The sequence below is a fragment of the Lycorma delicatula genome, chromosome 4 (genome assembly GCF_047948215.1).
Source record: "Lycorma delicatula isolate Av1 chromosome 4, ASM4794821v1, whole genome shotgun sequence".
Taxonomy (NCBI): Eukaryota; Metazoa; Arthropoda; class Insecta; order Hemiptera; family Fulgoridae; genus Lycorma; species Lycorma delicatula.
Genome location: NC_134458.1, coordinates 18,067,425 through 18,085,675, shown reverse-complemented (window position 1 = coordinate 18,085,675; position 18,251 = coordinate 18,067,425). Strand labels below are relative to the sequence as shown.

Below are 18,251 nucleotides of genomic sequence, written 5' to 3'. Positions count from 1 at the left end.
ACTAAACAAGAAAAAGAAAGATCATTCATGTTAAGATCCTAGGGCTTTATGACAGAGCCAGGGCATTGTGTAATGGAGTCAATACACACTAAGAAACAAAATTCACATATATAATTCAGCCTTAGAGGGATACCATTTTGCTCACCACAATCCAGCTAAATAATGAATATGGTTCCTACTGCTCAAAGAAAACAACTAACTTATTCCACTTATATCTCAAATGCTTTATATACATCACAGCCAAAAGAAAGATTGAGTCAGATTGTGCAGAGCAACAAATTAACAAACTTCTTTTTACTAAAACTAATGAATTATACGTGTGCTGTCGCCAATCAATACAGAAAATGTTTACATTAATGAAGCAATAAATAAATACAACATCCTACAGTATTAGGACTAAAATTGAAATAAAAAAATAGTAATTCTGAAGTAAAATATTTTTCAGGATTAAATAACAATTTTTTTTTAAATTTCAGAACATCTTATGACATGGTGGTATTTTACAGTGTAGAAAATAACATAATGAAAGTATGAATTTGTAAGATTTCTTTTTACCTAAGTTTTTCATTAGTAGATGTTTCATTCCCCTTCTGCCACAGTATATCCCGAATTGGGAAACCAGAAAATGCACACCATAGGGCTGTGTTGCCACCAAATTTTTCTCTACCATCACGCACTCCAACAACTTCTCCAGGCACTTAAAACACAAAGAATAGTAATATATTTTTGAGATAAAAATGTTAATAAAATGGTAATTATTGGTTATCAGCCCGCCACATACAATCGTTTAAATCAATGTTTTAATCAAACCAACCACTAGTCTACTAAAATTCATTGCAACTAACTTATTTAATGCAACTTAACTTTCTTGTCTTCATCTCGCTCTAGCGCTTACAAACAACAACATATTATGACCTTTTTGACAAAGGTGATGTTTCGGTAGAACCCCAGCCTCAATAAATAACTCCACAGCATTTTGTTCTGTATTTGGGAATTGCCAAATGTTCATTTTGTACAATGTAAATTAGAAGCACCAAACTCCAAAACAATCTAATTGAAGTGAAATACTAACTAGAATATAAACAAGAAGAATTCAAAAGATATCAGTTAAATGATAAGCACTGCTATCAATAGAATAACAATTTTCAAATTGTAAAAATTGTTTCACTAATTTAAAAATATAATGACATTTAAGTAAATAATGCATAGCTAACATGTAAACTGATTACTACTTACTGTTTGAACCCGCTGAAACAGAAAAATGTGTGGTAGGCAGATAACCAATAAGTATGTGGCGGGCAGATAACCGATAAAAACCAAATATTTTTTAAATAAACAATAACAACTCATATCCTTATAAACTGATGTTACTACATCAGCTGGAACATCATTAGTGTACAGTATCGTGGAAAATAATTTTGTCCCAAAAATGTCTCTATTTAGGTGGCAAAAGTACAACCACTGAACCTCTCTTTCACTTAACTATAAACAAAAATAAAAAAACAAATGGAAGTAAAAATTGAAAAACATTAAAGAAAGGACTGAAATGTAGAAAGTAAAGATAAAATATCTAAAACTGAAACCACATTAGTAAACTAATTTCCACAGACCACCAAAATTAAACTATATTTGGCACAGTGGCTAATGATATTTGTATTTAAATTACAATTTTAATTTAATTTTTTTTTTAGATTTCTTTACACTTAGCTAGTGATGACTATTAACATTACTTCCAATGTTAGATCCATAACTTTTTACAAACATTTATTAGCATTCTATGTTGGAACCTAAGTAATCATGATCCAAATACTAGCCAAATCAGAATTTTTACATAATTTTAGACTACTAAAAAACCCAATTTAACAATTTATTTTTACATTGTGCAAAATATCAGATCATGTTAAGATAGATCTGGAAAGAACTTCTTATAGTAAAAAAAACAAGAAGTTTTTCTTCATTTGGATGTATTTCCATCACATCTGAAATAAAAATAATTTTTTATAATAAATTAATTTTAATTTCACATTAACGGTTATATTGTTTTACTGTATTGATATTCAAAGGTAATTTAAGAAGCAAGATATATCTATTTTTATATTTCAAATTTAAACAGTTCCTGTGTACAATAATTTTTTTCATTACACTTTTGAAAAATCTTTTGAGTTTTAATCATTTAAAATAGACCATAATTTTAAATCATGCAGTCTTCCAAATAAAGCAGAAACATCACTATAAATTAACAAATTTATACCATTTTACACACGAGTCACATCCCACATTCTTCATATACATGAAACATACTTAAAAAAAGTACTTTTTTAGAATTCAGTACTTCATTATGACATATTTTCAGGAAATGTCCTTATTCACAACTATTAAATGAAAACCATGAAGACACTAAAATTACAAAATAATTGTTTAACTTATTTACAAAAAAAAACTTTATTTTAAAAGACTTCGCTAAAATAAGAAAATAAAAATGATGGCCTCTAAGTGGCCTTTACCAAAAATAAATAAATTTAAAGACTATTTAAAGATCATCTGTTTGGCCAGAGCCACAGGAGCACAAAGGTTCTACACAGATTTGTGCAGATCCCTTTTTTTTTGGGAAGTTCAATCAGTATAAATTTTTTTTTAAATGTTATTTCCCATCAATAATAACAATCTCTCATTGTTCAGATTCATGAAAAAATTATTTAGGTCAGTGGGTTAAACAAACAGAAAACTCACTACACTGAATGCATTATTGGATCATTAATCCCCCTACCCACAACTTTTTTTCAATATGACCTAATCCTTAAAAATCTTAAATTTCTGCTTATTAAACAACTCAATTATTACATCTTAATGTTTTCTTCTATTGTTAACTTTATAATTATCTTTATCATATTCTAAAGAGATTTTAGTTTTTAACTTTACTCAAAGTTTTGTAAATAATATTTGTTATCTTTTAAACATTTTCTGAATATAATTTTGGTGCTGGTATAAGAGTTAAAGACACTTTTTCTTTGCCCTCCATTCTCAGGCATTTTATTGCACAATCCATAATTAACATACTTCAATTCTACAGATAAAATGAAGGTTTTCGATTAGTATTTCTTTTTTCAGACGCTGTTCCTTGTATAACTTTTTTTTACTGTAATTTACCTAATATTGTTTTTATTAAAAACAAACCTACAGTTGATAGCCATAACAGATTATTGTTATCAAGACAGCTATCACATCGTCATCATTTAGTTCTCAGAAACATATGTTACAGTTATTATAAAAATAATGTAAACATACAAATATAACCTGACAAGCACACCAACTACTGAACTATCAGCTTCAATCACATAAAAAAAAATTCTCACAGATTTAACTAGTAGTTCTGCTCTCATTACATAATTAAAACGAATAACAAAATACACCAAGTTCTCATTTGAGTAACAAAGTTTAAAAATCTAAGCAGAGATACCTGTTACTAGACCACAAGAGAGTTTCATACAGGATTCTCCTTCATGAGTTGATTACTAAGGTTAATCATAAAAATAAAAACAAAAAACTACCAATTCTATTATTCTAATTATCAGTTAACATCTTACACCCACAAAAAAAAAGCTAAACTCACTGATGACATCAAGAAATGTGTTAATATCCACTTCTTCATCAGACCGATCGACCAAGAGAGCATGGCATGTGTAATTTCCGTTATCTTCAAGATTAACAGTGTTGATATGTAAACAACTAGTAATACTATCTAAATCTTGATTCACTTCAATAATATATCTGTTAAAAAAATAAATAAAAAAGTAAAAATATAACAGATGAAAAATACAAAGGTACAATATAAAAGGTAAAAAGAAAAAATTATCATTATTATTACATTCAAACATGTGCAAAAATACAGTTAATAGTTTTTATTAGACAGTGCATTAAAAAAATTCTTCTCACAGCAGTTACAATTTTATCAACTTATACTGGGATAAAAACTGATGCTTTACAATGCAACTTCATAACATGAAAAGCAGTACTGAGCACTATTATTTCAAAATTCATTCCCAAAAAATCTAATAAGAATAGTTCATTGCTTTATCCTTAAAATTTACAGATAATAAAATATTACATTAAATAAGTAGGTATCATTTCCTCTTTATAATAAAAATTAAAAGAGAAATATTTCCATTTGTAACAAGAAATACACTTTGAAAAATGTATTTCTTGAAGTCTGTAACAATATTTCAGACCTTTATTAAACTATTTCTTTAAAAAAAAAAAAAAAAAAAAAACATACATTGACAGTTTCTGATGTTTTTATCTGCTTACAAAAAGCTATTCCCAAATTAGTAAGCCGCAATTACTAAAATTTATTATATTATCTAAGAATATTAATTATTAATTTACAAAGGCAAAAACATAACTCCAAAAAATTAATAACATGCTTTCAATGCTTACCTGACTCCATCATCAGTAATATTGTTCTCACCAAAACTCCACCATAATTCAGCCTCTGATGGTCGAACTTTACAAATAAATGTTACATTACCTCCATACTGAGATAACACAGGAGGAATTATTTCCATGATTGCACCTTTGCTGATATCTAAAAAGAAGTAGGGAGTTTGTCACAAGCCATCAAAATTTAACAAATAATTAAACAAGAACATTTAAGCACACAATAAGTCAAGTGGATGAACTCACACAGTGTAGATGTGTATTTCATTTGCTCCGTGATTTTATCATTTTTGGTTGATTTTTTTCATTGAATTTTTTGGTACAGATAATTAGGATTGATGTGTAGAATTTAAACAGAAGCGTCTTGTGAATTTTTTTATTATCGACTAATGGACTTACTTAATATTCTGCCTTCTACGAGATCAGCTTTACTGCCTTTGGCAATAAAGGCTATTTTCACTGTTTTCGCTATTTTCATTGAGGACTGAAGGTTTTGTTATCTATCGATAACATTGTCTTTTTTTATTAGTGAATGGCCAATACTTAATAATACTATGTTATCTTATCCCGTGAGGTAATATTGAATAGAATATTATTTCTCAGTACTGATTATAATTTTATATTATTTGCTGGCATTATCAGTTTAAGTGATAACTTGACTCTCAAGCTATATTATTGATAATTAATTAGAATATTTCATTTTATTTCTGTTTATCTTACCAGCCCCTCCATAATAATGGAAGGGAAGCCAGCAGAAGAACTGGAAGTCACCCCTGAGCTTACGACGTTGAGACAGGAGGCAAAGACAGGAGGATAAAAATGTTAAAAGAAGTACAAAGGAAATTGATACGGAGTTCACCGCTGCTGCGAAAGACTTACGGAGTCTGGTTCGAAATTCACCCAGAGCTACTACGAAAAACCAAATGGTCGAGGTAACTACCCAGACATCAATGGTTATAGGATGTTGGATAGTAGATGAATTGGACAATAGTGTCAGGGTTATATGGCTAACTTTATTAAAAGGAGTTGGCCCAGAAGAAATCCTAGCATAACATGAACACAAAAATGCCAGACAGGAGTGATCCCTAAAGAACATAGTAGCAGTTAAGGACATCAAACAGATTACTGAAGGCAGACTGACGGACAGCTTGGTGATGAGGCATCCTCAGGCAGCATGGATGATGAGCACCCCGAGACTAGTAGCAGGCAATGTATTGTCGGAAGCCATGGAGGCAACGCTTATTGGGGAAGAGTCGGGAGAACAGGTACCGATCAGGAATGTTTTTCACATGGTCTTTGTTGATTCCAGTGGTGAGAATGATCTCGCCCAAACGCTGGTTGATGCGTTTCAGAAAGTTAGCAAAAACAATGGAGAAAATCTTGATGGTATTCAAGCTGAGATCTACAGAGAAAAGACTGCAGTATACGTAAGAAAAATAGTAGTGTGAAGGCAGAAGGGTGAGAGATAATTACTATGTCACAGTCCCGATTGTCAGAATTCCCTATGTCTGGCGGGGCGGAACAAATGCATAGGACGGAGACACTTATTCTAGAGTCTAATACATCATACGCGGACTTACTTAAAACCGTGAGATCGGATGTTGGCGTTACAAGAACAACAGAGATATTATCCATATGTAAATCTGGACAACATATGAAGATTAAGAGTTATGAAGAAGACTGTTTGGTTTCCTTGACATTTCTCCCGCTACCACCCCATTCGGTCGCCCTAAAGCATAAGAACGAATGTCTGTGCCACAAAAGGCAACTGAGCCTCGAACAGTTTAGTGGCCAGTATCCTAACATAGCTCCTAGAGTTTACCTAACAGCGTGAGCGGACTAAGCACCGTGCCATACACCACTGGCTTACGTGTCCCAACCGCTCACTTGTGATATATTTGCTACAATGGGTAGGCGCACACCGTCAACAACTAAAAATATATATGACATCCATAAATAAAATTTATTTCGTCTGGGCAGAATTCGTTGCCACGCCTAGGTCGCTGAATGCCAGTAAATACCTGTCCACAATTTTATAGCGCTTGAAGCTATAATAATCGGCAGGTGGTCAGCCGTACTCAGAATTAGCTTCCCACGGTAATGCGGTGAGAGTCTGTCCCTTAAGTAAACTAAGGATGCCGGTTGAACAAAGCAACCGCATCAAGGAACTCCCACATCGCCGCTTGTGGTGGCCAATTTTCCCCATGACCTCTAAGTTCCAGGGTGGCCCGGTCTCTAACCCTCAGAGAGCAGGGCAGTCAAACATCACGCGTTCATCTGATTGGAACTCCCCGCAGACGCACAGCTCACAAGCTGCAAGGCGGGACCGAAATAGATATTGGTTGAAGTTAACGTGTTTGGTGAGCACCTGGGCACCCGTGCTAATTGGTCCATCCCCGGTGCCTTTCTCAGTGTTATTTGAGAAAACACTCGGTCTGTACCTACGGGATCCACAGCCCAATGCCAAAGAATGATGTATCACCCGCCCCGACGCCGACTTCTGCTTCACCCTCCGGAGAATCTGGAAACAGAGTATCCAGGAACGCCTGGTAAGTCACGACAGACGTTAAAGTGTGGTCACGACCACCACACGAACATCAAACACTGGACAGCACATGCAATGGCTTTGGCCGGTAACATGACTTAGCGAGGTGCCAGGGGCTGCGTTGCAACTCGCGCATAGTCTTGCCAAAATTGAGTTGGCTTCCTTAACAGCATGAACGTAGTCATTACAAGCGCGCCGATATATCCGCAGACCCTCAGCGCGCACGTCAACAACGAAAATCCTCGTTAGGTGGCGACTCTGGTATCTTCTCCTAGTGGATCTAGCTCTTGCGTGCAGCATGCTAAGGTCAGAGGACCACCACTTTTTCCCGAATTTCATCTACTTCGTAGTCCTCACTCTCTGAACACTAGGGGAACGATGAAATTTCCGCTCTCCTCTTCCGCCTAGGCCTCACTACCAGCTGGTTCTCTAGCATGGCCAGAGATACCCTAGCCTCACTACCATGGGGTCGAGACATGCTCGCTGTCTTCCTACAAAGAAACTCTGGGCAAACCCACGAATGTGACGACTGTCCGCAGCGAGCCACGGACAGCCAGGGACCTTCTTTATTCCCGTGTCACTCTTTGTACCTCTTGGCTGCTACTGGATCGATTGGGTGAAATACGTAAACGTACGGCAGGAAACCACAGATTACGGCCTCCGCTCTGAAAAGAGCTCAATCAGGACTAGGGAAAATCCCTTGCATGTAATAGGGTCTTACGACCAGGAGTCTTTGCCACCTTTCAGCCGCGATGAGGCGGGTACGCGTCGTATAAATTCAGCCCTCTTACCTCCGTGAAAGTAAGAAATAATGAGCCCAAAATGAATAAGCACAAACTGTGTCAACAGTCTGATAATCATCGAAGCCTTGATACTACTGGAAGGTACTCACACGACCAGCAGCCAAAAAATAACTGAGAATTGATCAAAACACAGGAAATCTGGACGCACTTAAGGAGACCAGAGTTGTACACAACCAGACACAGCCTCGCTCTCCCTGCACGGTTTCAACTACCGTTTTCCCCGCACAGCTCGACGCAGAGGTTTCGGCGGGATTTTTAGTGCAATCCGCCGGTTCACAAAAACGCTCCACTACCCTCGTAGAGACCTCCAAGACCTCCTTTGCAGAGGACCGGGGTCTCGGCGGAGAACTGCCGATTGACCTTTGAGGAAGGGGTCACCGGCTACAAGGTTCTTGGTCAAAACCGACCAAGTCGTCCAAGCAACCTCCTCCGGATTGCTCCATAGCACCGACTGAAACGCCAGGCACTACGTTTTCAGCCTGAATGAAACTATCACCCATCTCAAGACCTGGTGAACGTTCACAATTTCTTTCCCAAGCAAGGCCGTCCGTTCTCACACAACCCGCTAGAGAAGTCAAAAAAGCTAAAAGCTCCTAAGTCAGACATCCGGTGAGGTCGGAACGAATCTCTTCCCGAACCTGTCAAATGATCTAAAAAAATCACGACACTATGAAATGGGGACACGATGCAACAAAGGAAACGTCCTTACTTACCCGAAAATAGCACTACTGCAACACACTACGCGGCTGTGTAACCAAGACTCCACAGCAGCGCAGGTTGACCAACAACCACTGATCGTTGTCAACGTAGGCACGCTGTACGTGTAGAAAGCAATTTATCGCTACCGGTAGCAGTAAACACAAGTTTTACAGCACGGGGCCAGAGGCCGAGAAGCGATAATGCATACTCTTATGATATTGCATACCATATACCAATATTTGCGGCCTCCGCTAGGTCAGCAACTGAGCCTTCAACCCGTTCTTCTGCAGAACGTCGGCTCCAGAGGCTGCTTCGCCTGCCGCTCACTAACGACTTCCAAATAAGAGCTAGTCCCATGTTTTCGTGACCCGGGCTACTTGGATCCTTTCTCTCCTAGGGTCGAGAAACTTTTTAAGGGTTAGCTCCGTCGCTATCAACTAAGCCCCCAGATCAGATTTAAGCGAGACCGCCTTAATAGTAGCCCGCTTAATTTTCGCCGCCAACGTCTGCACCGGCGGTGGTGGAACACCCGCTTAGGCGCAGGCGCGGCAGCAACTGAAGCGAAAGAAACAGGCTTCCTAACCTTTTCTTCCACCAGTTGACTAGATTTCTGGAGTTCGCCAAGAGCCTCATCAGTCACCGGTTTGAAACCTTGAACTCCCTCCACAACCTAGTCGACCTTCCCTGATAGTCGCGAAACGACTGAATCCAGGGCAAGGTTGACGCCTGGCCCTGGTCCCTCTCATTCTAGTACCAGACCCGAAACCATCAAGCTACATTCACTTAAAAAGGAGTTGACCATCTGCCGAAACTCCAGTTCAACACGCCAAGGAAAAGGAACGCTGGGTCGTTTAAACAAGCAGTGACGACTGCCATCAAGGATGACACCGTACAGTTAAGAACCAGAACTGTTGCTTTCTACATACGCGATCTAGAAAGCGATATGCAGGCGAAGGATGCAGTAAAGGGATTGGGAAGTGGCCGGCGCTGAACTACCTGATGATTTACGGATTTACGAAAAACGAGGATTGCAATCTGCGAAGTGCCGGCCTCCTTGGCTGCGCACATAGTACAGAAGAGTCGCGTAAGGATCGGCATGGTGTCATACAGGGTTGAAACCATGGAGCAGCCCCTGCTGTGTTTCAAGTGCTTCGAGGCGGGCCATATGGCCAGAAAATGCCGAGGGGATGACAGATCGGGATCTTGCTTCAAATGCGGAGCTGAGGGTCATAGAGCCATGGATTGAAATGCGGCAGCGAGGTGCTTGGCCTGCGGAACCCAGGGGCACATAACGAGCGCTTCCTTCTGCCCTAGAGGACCAGGAAAGGAAACAGTTGAGGAAAGTCGAGGAGGACCGGCTGCACAGCCGCACGAAAATGAAGGTCATTCAGATCAATCTGAATCACGCTAGGCTGGCAAATGACCTGCTGGTCGGATTCTCATCGCAGATGAGCGCGGATGCTGTGCTCATCTCCAAGCCGTATGACACCCATCCTCAACCCGGATGGCTGCTATCCGGGGACAGTGGGTCGGCTTTGTGGTAGCGTATCTGTACGTGATGTGCACCTCGATAAAACCTTATTTCAGGCGAGTCGGTGGCATCTTCTTATACTCGTATTATATGTAGCCGATTATTACGATCGACAGATTTGAGGAGGCACTGAATGCTTTGGCCAGAGATATTCTTACCCACCATCCTGCTCCCCTAGCGAGAGACTATAACTCCTGGTCTACGGGATGGGGCTCTGCCAGGACACACATCAGGGGAAGGATCCTCGCGGATACAGCTACTTTGGATTTGGTTTAGTTGAACGTGGGCGGTATCCATACCTTCAGGAGTGGGACAACCGGATCTGTGATCGACCTTACGTTTGTAAGTTCTGAGCTGGCGAGGCCAGCTCAGAAGTGAGCGGAGAAGTGAGTGGAGTGTTTGGGAAGGCCTGTCTGGAAGTGACCATCAGCCTATTGTCACTGGTCTCAGAGGAGGGAAACAGCGGGGATGGTCTTCCCAAATTTGTTGGGTGGAGTATTCGGGACCTATAGCCGACTGCCTTAGTAGAGGCGCTTGACTTACGTGAAGTCTGCGCCCCGGGCTCGGTCTCTTTTCACGAACAGAGTATATGCGTTGTATAGTCTTTTTCAGTGCCATTTTTGAGCTGTTGGTTGAGTGTGTACTTTCCCCAGTTTCACAATCTTGCTGTCTAATAACTGCTACAACAGTTTTGCGCCTTTATTGTAAAGACGATTCATCTCCGTGAAACGGAGATTCAGTATTTTGACGTACGTTTAGTTTAAGCACCCGCCTCATCGCGACGAAAACAGCGGCAACGACCAGGATTTACGACCAAGGAAGTCGTAAGTCCCTCTTACGAGCAAAGTGGCCTTTACCCTTAACCTGCTCGCGCTCTTTTGGAGCAAGGACCGTAATCCGTAATCCGCAATTGTGTGTTTATCTTTGATTTCACGCATTAAATCCAGTAGCGGCGAAGAGGTGTAAAGAGTGACAGGAGAATACAAAAGTCTCCACAGCTACCCGTCGCTCGCTGCGGGTAGTCGTCACACTTGTGGGCTTGCGTCCAATACTTTTTGGATAGAAGAAATACAGTAGGCATTTCTGTTCGTATACTGTTATGTCGACGGGTAGTCGTCATGCTTGTAAGCTTCAGGGAATCTCCAACCATGATCAAATTTAGAGAGGTAGGCAAACGGCCTGGCCGGAGGAGAGGCCGGAACTTTTGCCTTCGACCTCCTCAAATGATGGTTCGGAAATGGATGTAAGGATGACCCAACCGGAAAGATGTAAACCAATTCGTTGAAGAGTTTTCACAAGGCGGGGGCAGGCCTGGCAGCTCTGCCCCATTGGCCCATGTTTTGGCAGAACTAGATGGCTTTTTCTCCTATTTAGCAAACCCCAAGAGTAACAGTACAGTTACAAAGGCGAGATTATTGCCTCGTCTGGAATTCTTCCGGGCAGCTTTCACAGCTCTCGTTGAGGGTTTCGAAAATCTTGCTTCAAGACCTAAAGAAATAACTGTAGCTCAAAAACCAACCCCGGTCCCGATGCAACCGCGTAGGTAGGTTGGAGGTGGTCAAGGGCGACGTGAAACCAGCCAGTCCTCTAAGAAACCTGTGGTTGCGTTTGTTAACAGGGCGGAGGACTCGACTGTGTCCAGCTGTCAACTGAAGAAGGACATCCAGGTTGCCCTTCGGGGTGACCGGAAAGGTCTTAAAATCCGAAATATTAGAGATCAATAAGATGTTAGTTGTAGTAGTGGACGATAAAGAGACCATTCAGGCAATTAGAGATTCCACTGCGGTTAAGCAATTGAATGTAAAAGTAGACCCAAAGAGAATGCATAGGCCCCGCATTGTAGTCTATGACATAGGCCGTAACCTTACCGATGAGGATGTCTTGTCCCTCATTAGAGGAGAGTGAAGCCGCCATCGGGCGGGACTGAAGACTGGTCTTTAAAACAGAGGCAGGCGTGATACTCAGAAATATCACGGAACTTTTTGAGGTGGGTTCTGGTCTCTCAAAAATTTAAGTCCGCGGGCAGACTGTTTATTGATTTTTGGTCCTGCCGCGTAAAAGATTACGTGGATGTCCAAGGGTGTTTTAGGTGCTCCAGATAGGGTCACAGGGCCAAATTTTGTAAGTTTGCCTTGATGTGTGCGCATTGTGATGAGGAAGGCCACAAGCCTTCCTCCTCATCACGATTGTTCGCATAGGTCCGAGGCTCCGGCCCGTGCTAACTGTAAAAGACTGGATAGGAATCATGAACACCCATAAGGACTGTGGTTGCTACGTAAGGGCCATTGAGCTGTACCTTTACTCCTTAGATTGTTAGAATCGGTCAACTTAATGCCCAGGGTGCTTATGTAGTACAGGTTGAGTTAGGTGAGGTTGTAGAGACGGAGCCTGGATGTTGTCCTGCAGCAACCATATGTAATTAGGGGTGATCTGCCAGGCTTTCGCAGCTGGAAAAGGTTTTATATAGGAAAAGGATCCTTCGTATTTTGGGTAATGGTCCAATCCTTATTGGTGCCGATGTTAATGCGAAGTCGCATTTGCAGAACAATTGACTACTTACGTCAGTATAGTTGACGGACGAAGGGCCTCCTTAGGTACAAATATTGACATACCATTGATAGGAACATCCCTGGAAAAATCCTTAACTGATCCGTGGTCGACAACTGCTCTAGCGACAATCGGTTGATACTTTTTCAGATAGCGAATGAACTACGCGATGGCCATGAGGGACACTTTCATGTTTACCGGGAGCGCTTCCTGCATAGGAAGGCGAACTGGCCGAAATTCTCCTCTTGTTGGAGTCCGGACTGGAGGTTTTTTCTCAAGATCTTGACGGCCTGCCATTAGACGTCCTGACAGAATATTTGGTGGCGGCAGCTGAAGCCGCCATTCCGAGAGGCACTGGCCGGAAACGTATATCTGGTCGGTGGTCTCGGAATCTGGCAGCAATGAAGCAGCCTGTGAATCGACTCAGAAGAGCTGCGCAACAAGAGGGTGACCCCGATAGTCGTGCGGTCCTGACTGCGGATTACCGCAGAAGGAGGGCGCCGTACTTCCATAGTATTAGGTCCTCCAAGCGTAATTCTTGGCGTTCCTTCGTTCAGAAACAAGGAAATAGAGATCCTTAAGATGTTGTATATAGGGTACACGCATGGTATATTTCCTATAGTATGTGATTTAGGTGTGATAAGATGGGTTTCCTCCAATCGGTATATCACACAGTTTCTCTCCAGGCATGGTGCGTTTCTCTCTAGGCATGGTGCGTTTCGGGCGTGTTTGACTAGGTTTCGTTTGGTGGATTCGAGTCAATGCCCGGATTATCGGACTGATGATGTAGTGGACCATGTCCTCTATGTCTGTCCCCGACATGGGGTCGAACGTTCACGAGCTGTTAGGGAACTTGAGCGAATATATTCCTTTCTGGATCTCCGTATTAATTGGATGATCCGCGAGAAGTGGTCTATAGTGGCTGGTTTTCTTCGCGCCCTTGCGGTGTGTAGGTCTGCAGAGGGAGCTTAATCGAAATATTTGATCGTGGTAGGATCCCGGGTGGCTAGGGTTCCGGCCTAGGCATTGGATTGGTTGGAGGTAGGCGCATTGGCATTGTGCTACGGTTATATTGGTATTGTTTGTGATTGATTTGGGGCTCCCGCTAGCGAGGCTGGCCGCGCTGCCGGGGTATGGTAGCCCGTGCGACCGAGGGCGTGGCTTCGTTCTGCTCGTGGCGGTCCCTGATTGGGTCTTGGTAATGCCGCGCGAGACTCCATGATGGGACCGGGTGGGAGTGTGGGGTTTGTCCTCGGTTCCTGCGCGGACCGGAATGTTACGTTCCCCTTGTTAGGTGACCTAATTTGGTCGACTTATTTGGGTGTAGGTCTGAATTTCTATGTTGCGTAAAACATAATTTTGATTGGTATGAGTGTAGCATTGATCTGACTTACAACTCATTCGTTTTCTGAGGCATTCAGTCACGAACGGTGCTGTCAAATTTAGACTAGGCGCAGGGTCCGCGCTTCCGCGGTCTCGGTTAATTAGTTTGAGGGAATCATGTACGGTTGGATGTGAAGATGTTGGTTTGAGGCCTTCGTGAAAGAAAAATTTGATTTGTATTTTACAGATGTAAATGTCTGCCAAAGCATTTACATCGGTGGCATCCCGACCGAGACCTGGCTGATGACTGTGAGATGTAATCAGTTAAGACATAATACGACCTCTGGTAAAGCCCCTCAGGGCTCGGAACGGAGGGAGTGGCGTGGCGACCGGTAACGTCACAAAACAGGTGTCTTCCCCTACGGGATTAGGATGCCGACAAGAAACGGGTGTGTAGCGGCCAAAAAGAAAATCACTACGGCTCATTTCCCTGCCCAGAGGGATATGTATGGCCCAATACAAGAAGGACCTTGCATTATGCATTTGAGAGGCGAAACGGAAAGCATGGAATGAGCTAATTGCGATGGAAGAGACAAACCCTTGGGGAAGGCCATACACTATATTGGTGAAAAGGAGGATGAGACCCAGAGTCGCTGCTATGCAAGACTCTCAAGAAGTACGGGGCATAATCAATGGCGTTCTTCCAGAAGAGGTAACGACTGACGATGGAAACGATGGAGATTCCACCCCTTTTACACAAGAGGAGTTATTGGATGCAACGTTACGCATGCTCCCGAGGAAGGCGCCAGGCTCGGACCGGTTGCCGAATTTGGTGATAAGGGTGGCGGTCCAGGCCGCTCCGGATGTATTTCTTGAGCCTTGTAGAGGAGGTATTTCCCCAAAGGTGGAGATGCCAGCGGCTGGTGTTAGTTCTCAAGCCGGGCAGGGACTCGGCGTTACTCTCTTCGTACCGGCCGCTGGCCATGATAGACGCCCTAGCGAAAGTGCTGGAGCGTATGCTCCAACGTAGAATATCCTAGGTGGTGGAGAGGGTGGGCGGACTCTCCGCCAGCCAATACGGCTTCCGGAAGGGGAGATCCGCCATTGATGCGGTGGGCGCTGTGTGACAGATTAAGGAGAGCTGCGAGGAGGAGCCGAAGGGCGATGTGCGTGCTCGTCATCCTTGACGTAAGAAATGCATTCACCTACATTTCTCACTTCGCAATAATGAGGTCGCTAGGAGTGCAAAAATTCGCTGTACCTACGACAGATAATCAAGTCATATCTAACGGGGCGTAGGCTTGTTTGCCGCCTGGAAGATGGAACAACAATTGAGAGTGATCTATACAGAGGAGTACCCCAGGGGTCGGTTCTCGGACCGAATCTGGGTGTTGGTCTTAATAGGGTCTTCCCCGTCCCCCTTTCGCCGGGGATGACCCTGGTGGATTACGCGGATGACCTCGCTTTAGCGGTGAAGCCCTCACGCTTGCCCCTGATGAAAGAGATGTTGGCAATTTCTTTCGCCAAGAGACGCCCAAAGCTGAGACTCACCTCGGAGGGAAGATGAATTGAAGCCAGACCTGCGATTAAATACCTTGGGTTCTGGGTCGACACGAGGCTCCGATTTGGAACACAGGCCATCGAGGCGGCTGCCAAATCGGAGAAGAAGATGAGGTTGGTTGCCTATCTCCTACCCAACTGCGGTGGCCCGACCCAGTTGCGGAGACTCCTGGCTCGAGTTGCATACGCCACGATGTTGTACGGGACAGAATTGTGAGGAAGCGTCACTAAGTACACGAAATATTTAGTACGACACAAGGCTTCACACAGGAGATGCTGTTCACGGATAACCTGCGCTTATCGCACAGTTTCTAAGGAAGCGGCCGAGGTCTTGGCTGGCCTTCTACCTATAAACCTGCTGAACAAAGGAAGAGACTACGAGCATTGGGACCTCTATCTCCTGTTGATAAGAGAATTTCTGCTGTTATAGAAGAGGAATTGTTAGCAATCTGGCAAAGCAGATGGGACGAGGGGACTAAAGGGTGGTGAACGCAACGCATTGTTGAAGATATTACAAGCTGGTACCGAAGGACTCATGGCTCGCTGAGTTACACTTTAAGGCAGTTTCTGGCGGGCCATGGAGGCTATAGAGCTTACTTGTACAGATTCTGTTTGGACCACTCGGACCTTTGTCCCACGTGCGCTGAGGAGGAAACCCCTCTAAATGTTTGTTTTAGTTGTACACGATTTTAGAAATAAACGCCAAGAGATGCAGGAAGCCTTGAGCGTGGAGGTCACTTTAATCCAGAAGACATTCAAGAGAATTATGATGAGAAAACCCCTTGAATGGAAGGCTATGGAGGAATACGTAAGGAAAGTGAATGACAGATTACATGTCTCGGAGGAAGCTCGACAGAGAATTCGACGTCGGAGGGTGCCTGCCCGCGGCTGAGCGCTTAAAAGGGCCCCCGACCGTGTGGGGGTTGTCTTCGAGCAGTGAGTCGCGGGCACTCCGCATACCGGCAACTGATAGCTGTAACTTCCCCTGGTAGGTTGTACGTTGACTTAACTTCCTGTAGGGTCAAAGAGTACGTTGATGTGCAAAGGTGCTTCAAGTGCTGTCGTTTTGGTCACACGGCCAAATTCTGTAAGTATGCGTCGGTCTCCGCGCATTGTGGCGAGGAAGGTCACAAGCGCGACGACTGTCCGCAGAAAGCCGAAGCTCCATCGTGCGTCAACTGTAAAAGGTTAAGCAAAAGGTGCAAGCATTCGGCCAACAGTAAGGACTGCGGTAGAATTATACTTCAATTTCTTAGATAGTTAGTATCCTTCTTTGAAGCTTGGTGTTTGCACACAGAGTTAGGAGAGTTGTTGTGGGTCTCGGGGTTGTTTTTCAACACCGCCCATCGTCAGTTGGGTGATCTGCCAGGTCGTGTAATTGTTCTGTGTTAATATGATCTATATCATTTCTGATGCGGAAGGCTGTATGTTTTGTTTCTGCGATGCCAGAATCGCTTCTTTGGCAATTTATTTCTCGACCACGGGTTTCTGGTGGTAAGGCTCTGCTTGCAGAGTCGATTCCGCATCGGACATGAGTGGATCCGGCCTTTAGGTTCTTAGCCCCAGTCTTGGACTGGGTTGCCGCATTTCTTGATAGTGTCGGCCTGGCCGAGATTAGGTATCCTAGCGGTTTGTGCCGCTGTATCCATAATTGACTAGCCTGTGCTTCTCTAACCTGTGTTGGCGTTTGCGGGGCCTTGTCCTGTAGATTTCTCGGGTGGCTAGGGCACCGCCCAGGCAGTTTAACTGGCCAAAGGTAGGCGCTTTGGCACCAGCCTCGGTTAGATTTTGAATCAGTTTCAATGGTGGCTGTGCCCGGGGAGTTTACTCCCCGAGTACGATTTACTAACTTTAGCATGGCAATTGGTCGAATTGGAGTGCACACTTATTAAGGGGGTAATAAGTAAATGTTGGTTGCGATCAACCTAGTGCTATTCCAAGCGGTCCTCAAAAGTGGAGCTGTAGTGGGAGACTAGAGGTAATACTCAGCTCCCGACGGACCAGACCTGAGGTCCTTTGGGACTTAGTTTATGCTGGCTCCACTCCAATCGCTTAAATTAACGATATTCTTTTGCGGGTGACTGATTTTTCGCAGAGTGATATGCTGTCGTGGTATACTTGATGCATCTACGCACTTGGGTGTAGTTTAGGGCTTAATGGTGACAGGCGCGGGGTCTTCCATCTTCCGTGAGTAGGCATTTAGCTTAGTTCCTGAGGGCAACGTGGTAGCTTTAGGTGTCAGATGTCTTCTTCGGAAGACATAAACTCAATACTATCTCTCGGGGTGAATTTACTGATGTAGGTGTCCCTCGGGGCATCTGCATCGGTGGCATCTCACGTGGCCGGGCTGAACACTGTAGAATGTGATCAGTTTGAGGGCAAGAAGATGTCCTCAGTTAAAGCCATTGCTGGCAAGGAACGGAGGGGGTGGTGTAGCGACCTGACACGCTACAAGGCGGGATCTTCTCCCCTCGGGGGGGGGGGGGGGAGGATTTGAGATGTAACTTTCCCTGTCAGAGGTAATGCTCTAAGAGCAGTTCCAGAAACAGGGAAAAAGTATGCACACAGTGAATTTCGTTTACCCGCACAGACTACAGAAAGCTTGTGTTCATATACAAGGATGAATTAAAAGCATATAGCATTAATATCTATCTTTGGACTAATATTCATATGAAATACGTGTATTCACCATGCAATAAGTATTACTGCAATCATTGGCAAAGTATTTTAAATTACATTATCAAATTATTTTCTATAAAATAAAAAAACGCAAAATAATTTATTATCCATTAACATCATTATGCGACTC

At 43.2% G+C, this 18,251-nt stretch overlaps 1 protein-coding gene across 1 annotated transcript in view; it reads right to left on the bottom strand.

Moving 5' to 3' along the window:
* Ptp69D (Protein tyrosine phosphatase 69D) overlaps positions 1-18,251 on the bottom strand; it is a 196,680-nt gene that overhangs the window by 145,534 nt on the left and 32,895 nt on the right. The window contains exons 2-4 of the mRNA XM_075362423.1: positions 4,435-4,582; positions 3,611-3,768; positions 556-697 (exon numbers count right to left, since the gene is read on the bottom strand). Of these exons, the coding sequence (XP_075218538.1) occupies positions 556-697; positions 3,611-3,768; positions 4,435-4,582 (448 nt within the window). The remainder of the gene's footprint in view (positions 1-555; positions 698-3,610; positions 3,769-4,434; positions 4,583-18,251) is intronic.